The sequence below is a fragment of the Bactrocera dorsalis genome, chromosome 4, assembly GCF_023373825.1.
Source record: "Bactrocera dorsalis isolate Fly_Bdor chromosome 4, ASM2337382v1, whole genome shotgun sequence".
Classification (NCBI taxonomy): domain Eukaryota; kingdom Metazoa; phylum Arthropoda; class Insecta; order Diptera; family Tephritidae; genus Bactrocera; species Bactrocera dorsalis.
Genome location: NC_064306.1, coordinates 5,694,783 through 5,703,885, shown reverse-complemented (window position 1 = coordinate 5,703,885; position 9,103 = coordinate 5,694,783). Strand labels below are relative to the sequence as shown.

The 9,103-nt window shown below is 31.2% G+C and overlaps 1 protein-coding gene across 3 annotated transcripts; it reads right to left on the bottom strand.

Moving 5' to 3' along the window:
* Positions 1-353: 353 nt before the first annotated feature.
* On the bottom strand, positions 354-8,855 carry LOC105232103 (1-acyl-sn-glycerol-3-phosphate acyltransferase alpha). Of its 3 annotated transcripts, none has more exons than XM_029552785.2 (4): positions 8,483-8,855; positions 5,937-6,904; positions 1,998-2,131; positions 354-1,936 (listed from the first exon to the last, which is right to left on the bottom strand). In XM_029552785.2, the coding sequence occupies exons 2-4, from the start codon at positions 6,122-6,124 to the stop codon at positions 1,176-1,178; spliced, it is 1,083 nt and encodes a 360-aa protein (XP_029408645.2). In that variant the 5' UTR covers positions 6,125-6,904; positions 8,483-8,855; the 3' UTR covers positions 354-1,175. The 3 variants fall into 3 exon arrangements, with proteins under 3 accessions (XP_029408645.2, XP_049312260.1, XP_049312261.1); XM_049456303.1 differs by having other exon boundaries at positions 8,719-8,845; XM_049456304.1 differs by having other exon boundaries at positions 8,779-8,814.
* Between the last annotated feature and the right edge of the window lie 248 nt (positions 8,856-9,103).

Sequence of the window (9,103 nt, the reverse complement as noted above, 5' to 3'; positions counted from 1 at the left end):
TTCTTATTAAATGCAAAGAAATACATTTTTTTTTCTTATTTTAAGCAGAAAATGTGATTAAAAAATTAAACAGCATAAAAAAAAGTTTAGCTAAGCAGAAAATGGGAGTAATAAACTAAAAAGAATTAAAAAAAATTTAATTATTAAATACAAAGAAATAAATTTTTTTTATTATTTTAAGCAGAAAATGTGATTACAAAATAAGAATTTTAACATTTTTTTTATTAAATACAAGGAAATAAAAAATATGTGTTTACTTTATTTTAAGCCGACAATGTGGTAAGAAAAATTTTCTTAATTAAATTTTTCTATGTTTATTTTAAGCTGCAAAATACATACATACAGCTTAAACATTTCATATGTACGTACATATGTAATGTTTAAATAAAATAAACTTGAAATATAAATTATTTTTTCTAATTAAAAAAAAAAATAATAAAAAAAAAATATTTTTTTTTTATAATTTATTTTAAGCACGAATAAGAGGAACCAATGCCGTTTTCTGAAATACAATTAAATTCGTTGCGCATACAAATATAACTGTTAAATATATACACATATGTACATACAGCTATTTCTATAATGAAAATAAATATAAAAATTGTGTAATTCTTTAATTTACTTACATAGAGCCAAACGTGCCATACTTATTTGTGTGTTTGTAAGCATATATGTATGTATAAAATGTAATACGAATGTATATGAAATGAAATATTTAATCAAAAAAATTAAATACTTTTCACTTGTCAACCATGCCATACACATGTACAGTTGTGTGCGTAAAAATTTCATTTGCTTAAATTTACCAATTCTTGTATGTATGTATATGTTTAAAACTATGAAAAATATCCATTGCAATAAAATTGCTGCGCGCAACCGTTACATTTTTGGTTTCCGTTAACTATTTTCAACTGACGGTGAAATTGCAAATGGCAATTTAAAGAGAAATATACCATAAATTGATATTATATTGTACGCATGTATGTGTGTATATAGAATATTATGTCTTCAGCTAGTAAAATATGTATGAAAATGTGATATAGTATCGCCTTAAGCTTAATTATTTTTTACATAATACATAAAGTTATTGGAAAGCTATGTAACTTGATTCGTGTCACAGTTAAAAAGTCTGCAAAATTATCTTCTTATGCGTTGGCTCATTACCACGCGCCGCCCTATGTGCTCGCGGTGTTCAGCGCAGGCGCAGCAAGCTTAATGCTACGTTTGCACTCCGCGCTTGCCAGCGCTGAGCCGCGAGTCGCATGTTCCTGCCGCGTAGCAGCCGCTACAGTTGCTGACGCCGCGGCGGGCGCTGCTTGCGTTGCTGTGCGCTTTAGTGTCGCGCACTCAGACGCAGTACGCAAGCTTGTGCCACTGTTGGCGCTTAGGTTATTGCTGCCGCCGCTGTTGGACGCCACTGTTATTGGCGGCGTTTTGACTGTTTTGTAACGCGACAGCACTTCGGCCGATGTTTGCTTCAGTGTCAGCGCCATTTGTCGGTGTACGCGCTCCATCAGTTCGGGTAGATCGTCTTTGGTCAGATTTGCTGTGCTAATTGGCGGCAAAGCGGTGATGATTATGTTGCCCGCATTCAAGATTTTCATCTTGTCATTCAGAAAACTGCAATACGAGCTAAAGACTACCGGCAGTATGGGTATTTGTTCGTCGATGGCCATGTGAAAAGCGCCTTTTTTGAAGGGATGTAGTTCGCCGGTGTTGCGACGTGTACCCTCGGGAAATACCCACAATTTGATATTATCCAACTTGACGCGGCTATTGACAGCGTTCAGTGTATTGCGCGCCTTCTCGCCACGCACGCGATCAATGAACGTGAGGCCGGCCAGCCAGGCGGCTAAGCCGAAGGGCCAGGCATAGAAGAGCTCACGTTTCGCCACCACCGTGCACTTGTTCATTACGTGCCAGATTGCGAACATGCCTTGAGAAAGCAATACAAAATTAGCTGGCAATAATTAAGAAATTCTATTCAAGCTATTTACCAAGCACATCCAATGAGCTCTGATGATTCGCCACAATTATGCATGCCTGATCCTTTTCGAGATGTTCACGACCGCGTAGCTCCCAGCGTAGGCCGATTAAAGTCGAGACGCGATGACAAAATGTACTCGCCCAACTGTAGAGAGGAAGAGAGAGCATATAATTAATAAATATTTTCAAATTTTCAAAAGAAAATGTTTAAAATATAATTTATAGCCAGCAATTTTGTTGGGATCTATCAGCCAAGAGCCAAAAGCTGTTAAAAAAAGCCGATAGTTGCCTCTCATAAGCTTAGTCTTTAAAAAAGGCATTCATTAAACATACTTAACCTAACAAAACCGTCTCCTAACCTAACATAAGCAAAGTTTATTTCAAATATTTGAATATTATTAAGCGGCCTCATAGAGGGAATCGCGAAGAAAGTGTATTTGATACTAAACATTTTTTGGTTAATATTCAATCTAATTTAGTAAAAATAATTTTTTGAATTTACGACAAATTTTGACTTTATAAATATTGTTGTTATGTGTAACGCCTATACGTATGTACATATTCATATACAGTTCAATCTTGCCAATTTAATTGCTTTTTTGATGTCAATAGTGAACAACTTTCAGTTCAATTAGCGTTAATTAATGTTTAGTAAGCAATGTAGCATAGCTACAAATATATTTGTATAAGTTTGTAGAGGCACAGAGGCACTGTAGGAAATTAAACTTAGCAACTGCTATTTTATTGATAGAATAGAGATTTTATTTACTTTTTTCTTCACTATACGTATTAAAGATTAATTAAAAGATGATTAATTTTTTTCAGTGCAGAATTTCCAGCATTTTCTATAATTTTTAATTTGATTTGATATTTTCTATCATATTTTTAAGTCGCGTATTTGAAATATTAATTTCATAATTTTGCTATCTATTTTAAAAGTTATTGATTTATTAGCTATCGATAACTTTTTACTACCGGGTATGCACTAACGCATTCGTGATTTACGGTTGGCCTCCACTTGTAAATGAAATTTGTACACATTTGACGTGCGATAAGATTTTAATTTGTCTCAAAGCAATTGAATTTAAAATTTGAATGATTTATTTAATATAAGTATTAAAAATAAATATTAATAGAAGATTTTAATTTGATTTAAGCAATGAATTCAAGTGCGCTAGCACCAAACACTTATTTTTTTAAATTCGTTTCGTTATTTTCACAAATCAAATAAGATTATACGAAAATATTTACGGACAAACATAAACAAAATAAACAAACATAAAATTTACACACACCATTTCCCAGCACTCAAATTAATTTATTGACATTGTGATAACTAAAATTGATATTTGTGCGACTAAATGGAAGTGAGCTGACAAAAAATAAATAAATTAGACTTTTCCCGAACGGAACAAGGTTGAGCTGAGAAACCCAGAAAGCAATAGATATACATATATTTAGATTTAAAAAATAATAATGAAGTGCAAAGAAAAAGGCTGTCGTATTCTGTTATATGTAAGCCTGAAATCTGACGTTTGTCATTTTTTTTTTTTTCAAAAAAGTGGTTTTAAGCACTGCTCGGGGGCGCCTTTACCAATTTTTTCAACTTAAAAAACTGAAAACTAAAATTCGCTCATGAAAGTAAATACATTACTTATATTTTGCGTGAGCTCAAGAGATTTTTTATATACAAAACTAGCACCAGCGCGTACTGTGCCTGAAGCGCTGTATACGAAGCATTTTAGATTAGAACTTTATCAAACACATACTATATAAAAATGTTACTACCCTAGAAAGAATTTACACAGCCTAATAAATAATAAATCTTATCATTGACGAACATTAGCTACGATTTTTATAAGAATTTCAATAAATAATGAAGCATGTAGATATGTATGTAGCCAAGTATGAGTTTAGTACAAGTAAATCGATAAGTTTTCAGCAGCGTGTGATTAGCAATGGCTAAGTAAGTAAAAAATAAATGCTTAAGCGCTCAAGTGTAACCTTGGCGGTTGAATTACAGCCAATAATAACAAATGCAACAAAACACAACAAAAATTAAGCACCCACGCGTATAACAACAGCTGACGGGTTGAACCAGACGTTCGTTAACAATATAATGGCTGTGACATTGAGTTTTGGTCATAAGCATGGCATATAATGCCTTGAGCAATAAGGACTACTATTACAGAGCTCTTCTTCTTCTTTAATGGCGTAGACGTCGCTTATGCGGTTATAGCTGGGTTAACAAGAGCGGGGCATGGAATCATGTGTGGAAGATGGAGTCATGTGTAGAAGATCACGCAAGTGAGGAAAGTTCTCTGAGCGCTGTTCACTTGGGAGTGGCCAGAAACGATTCCTTTACATAAGGCTCAAGCAGTTCACGACTTCCGGTCTTAGACCAAGTAGTCACTGGGTAGTCAAAGAACATCCGTTAGAAGGCGAGCCAAAGTGAGAAGGCGAACCATGCCTCCCTTGGCTTGTGCGTTGTGTTTGGGACCCGTCACGTAAAAAACTCCTCAAATGAAAAGGAAACAAGAGCCTCGGACTATTCCAGAACAATAATTTTTTCGCCACCTTTTTTCACATTAAAAATGTAAAAATATAATATATTAATATCATTTTTGAGTATACAGATTTCTACATATTTAACGTTGTTGGCGCTTTATCAAATTCCTTACTGTATAGAATTTCATACCGTAACGGTCAAACGTGTCACAACACCCACCAAATGTCAGTCAACCGTTTCATTATAATTATCGATTCACTTTTATTACTATAGTGTTAAACGACAAATGAAAAAAAAAAAACAAAAAAAAAAATCAAAAATATAAAACAAAAACTGCGAAAATTATCAAAACATAGAAAAAAGAAAAAAATATATATTAAAAAATACAGTGATAAAGAAACAGAAAAAATACAATTCGAAAAAAAAAAATTTAATTTTAAATAATTTTTAAAAATTAAAATTTATATACAAAATGTATATAAAAAAAATTTAAGATTAAAAAATCAAACACATACACGCTAAAAAATAAAGAAAAGAAGAAAGAAAAATAAATTAAAAATAAAATATAAAAAAATTTTAGATTAAAGAAAAAAAATCAACATTTTTTTAATAGAAAATTTTAAAATAAAAAAATTAGGCACATACACGGTAAAAAATAAAGAAAAGAAGAAACAAAAATAAATTAAAAATAAAATATTTTTAGATTAAAGAAAAAAAATCAACATTTTTTTAATAAAAAAATTTTAAAATAAAAAAATTAGGCACATACACGCTAAAAAATAAAGAAAAGAAGAAAAAAAAATTTTTAGATTTTTAAATAAAAAAAAAAAAATTGTTAGATTTTTTTAAATAAAAAATTTGTAAATAAAAAAAATTAAACACACACACGCTAAAAACCGAAGAAAACACGAAACAAAAATAAGCAATTAAGAAATAAAAAAATGAAAAGAAAAATGAAAAAAAAATAGATCGACGAAATAAAAAAAAATTATTAAAAAAAAAAAAACAGTATAAAAATTATTAAAAAAAAAAAACATAATAGAATATTGAAACCAAAAAGAAGAAACAACTACAAAAGTATAAACGGCATAAAGAAATTAAAAAATAAATAAATGAATATTAAAAAATATCAAAAAAAAAAGAAATAAATATTAAAAAAAAAACAAAAAAAAAATTATAAAAATTAAAAAAAAATTAAAAACAAAATCAAACTTGTTGTTCCTTTTTTTATGTTATGTGTCAAAATAATTAAAAAAAATTAATGTAAATTAAAAAAAAATATAATAATAAAAAAAAATAATAATAATAAAAAAAAAAATTGAAAAACAAAATTGAAAATAAATTCAAAACAAACTCAAATCCCTAACTGCACTTGCTGCAAATAAAAAGTTGTTGTTTTGGCTTGCAAATCAAAAACAATGTTATTGTTGTTTATACTTACAGCAAATTTCGCACATCGAACGGTCGTAACAGGAATGCCGGTATAAGGATCAGCGAATTGAATGACACAATGCCGTAGTAGATGAAAAATTTCAGATAGTAACGAAACATATGGCTGTTTTCGTAGAAGAACGGAAAGGGCAGCATCAAGAGCAGGAACAAAACAAACAACTCCACGTAAGAGGTCATGGCAAAAATGCGAATCTGTGTATAACGTTTTACGGGTTAAGACGTAGCAGCTTGTTTACGTAGATGATGGCCTGTTATAGACTGCGACAGTTACGTTGTGTGTTATTTTTATTATTTATTTTATTTATTTGTGCACTTAAACGTTCAACGTTGTGTAAAATTCATTTGTTTTGAAGTGAGTTGCAGATATTTTGCACTTTGTGAAGCAAATAATTTTTTAATGCAGGTTTGTGCGCTACACACTATATTTGTTTGTTTGTTGTTTTTCAACTTGTGCTTTCACTTAATGCGTTATGTTTCAATTTAACTAAAATTATTTTCTTGTTTATTTTTCACTATTTTTATATTTTACGCTTTGACAATGCAATTTCGTTGTCTTTTAAGTAAATTGTGCATAACAGTTGTAAATAAACACAGGCATAAGTACGTTTGAGGACCAAGTGAAAAAATTTGTAATGTCGATTTGTGCTTTAACTCAGTTCGTTGTGGTTATTGCGAGCTTCATTTGATTATTATTTAAACATTGTTGCACTTTTTTGGCTTTTTTATTGCACTTTTCTTATAAGAATTGTGGTTTTTTGTCTGCTCTCAATTTTACTATGCACCGTAGGTCATGCAGTTGCGTTTACACTGCCCGTTACTCATACTCTTTTGGAAACACTTTACTGCTCTTCACACATTTTATCGATTTTTATGCAACTCTCTCATATTTGTATTGTTGTTGCATATGCAGTTGAGTATATAGATATGTACATATGTATAGTCCACAAAAAAAAATTACTGAAAAATATTAAAATCAATTATAAGAGAATTTGCTGCTATAAAATACGCTTGAGGCTTTTCATAGAGGAAAAAGTAGGTGTGAATGCTATCCCATGTATTGTCAGTAATGACTGCTTGGAATTAATTATGTAGTTGTAGGGTTATTACTTTACCCAGCTAATTTGCAATGAAATATATGTCTTTGGCGCTCACAATGTCAAAAATAGGTGGCCCATATATAATATGATCTAATCGCGTAGAGGCAGGCAATGGGATGGTTATTAAAATAGCAAGGGAAGCAATGAAGTCAGCAGTTGTTGGTTGATTGAAAATGTAGCTGCAGGAGCACCACACCACCACCCTCATTAGGCCCACTATGCTTCCGAGTAGTGAATAATTAAGACTAATCCAGCAATTCAGTGAATTTGGTAAAAAAAAACTGATATTTTTCACCTCAACAAAATCACCATCTCTTGGCTTCAACTCATATGGCACCCATTTTCCTTGACTTTAAGTATATTCGGACGCTTTTAGACGTTTTGAAATGTCTGCTTGAGTGCCCAAGCTTTTGGTTATAATGTATTTAGGTTTATATAGTTATAGACTCAAATGGCTAATGGAAGAGGAGCCAAAATCTATTGCTCGTAGGTGGATCTCAGTCGGCGCTTAAAGCTTCCTGAATATTGCAGTATCTTCCAATAAAAGAATATAACTTCAACAAAGCATAACTAGTAAACCTAACACAATGTATACATATGTATGTATGTGCTTACGTACAAACTACAGTATATGTAACGGAAATGATGCAAGCTAGATCGAATTTTTATAATTTCACCATTTTAATTGTTTTTGGTACGTGATTTTCACAAAAATGCTATCGATATACATACATATTTTCTTTTATTTTGTCCACACCCTCGTGTATATAACGTAATTAATTTGTTTTTATATTGACAAGCTTAGCACAAGACTGTCATTTATTAACACATACATAACCGAAAGTGCCACCTAAATTACTATAACTGCCTTTCTAGAACGAAAATTATTATTCAATTGTGGTGGAGAGCGTTAATAAACAATATTATGGAAGCTTCAAAGCAAAGCGATAAAATTATGTAGACAATTTTAAGAAATACACAACATATGTGCATATGTATGCAATATCGAAATGCTGTTGCATTAAAAAAGAAAACAAACTCACACCAGCATAAAGCAATTATCGACAATGGAGGAGCGCAACCAAAAAGGAAACGACCGGCAAGGGACCGATGGCAGCGTTAGAAGGGATGCACATTAAGTATATACATATATATAAATACATATATGGCGGTTGCAACGTAAAGGGGGCAAAGCTAAAAGCGGAAAATTGTAGCAAAACAATAAATACCGCCAAATGGGAGGGTGCAGAATCGCACATCGCAGCACAAACACAGACATATTTATACATGTGATGGTTGAAAACACAACAAAAATAAATTAGGTAAACTATTCACTGTGGCATTTTTCAATTGTACACATTTATGTATATAAAAATGTATGCAAATGTATGTAAGTACACACATATTTAAGTAACAAATAGTTAGAAAATTGACATACACTTTTCCACTGTGACAATTGTTTTGTGTTTATTTAGTTGGTATTTTTTGAAAGCCGGCTTGTTTTCATTGCACTTTCTAGCGCTTTTTTAACACACACACACAAACATACGCTACAGCAGCATCGATTTTTCGCGCAGCTCAATCTTCAATTTACACGTAAGAGCGTAGTATATTTCTGGTAAGCAGTGTACGTATTAACGTTGCAATAAAATATTATACATTTTTCGCTTGTACCCAAATAAATTAAGTTATTTATAACCAGCTATCTAGAAAATTTCAAAAAATACTGCACACCTAAACAGCACTTTGAAAACACAGCTGCTAAATTACTACCGTCGCTTCCGACTGTTTGCGTTCGACTGATTAGCGCACGAATGCGTTCCACATGTGGTGTTGCCATTTTATTGTCTATACTATTAACTGTTGCTAAATATTTATTTATTTAATTTAACGCGTTCTGCCTTTAACTTTATTGTTTTGATTAATATATTTTTAAATAAACCTAAATTTGTATAACTATTGTGATAACTGCAATAATTTATTTATTATTTTACTTTAAAAAGATAGATTAAAATATTAGTATGCATTGAGCTTAAATGCAACTCTGTGTTTGGAAAAG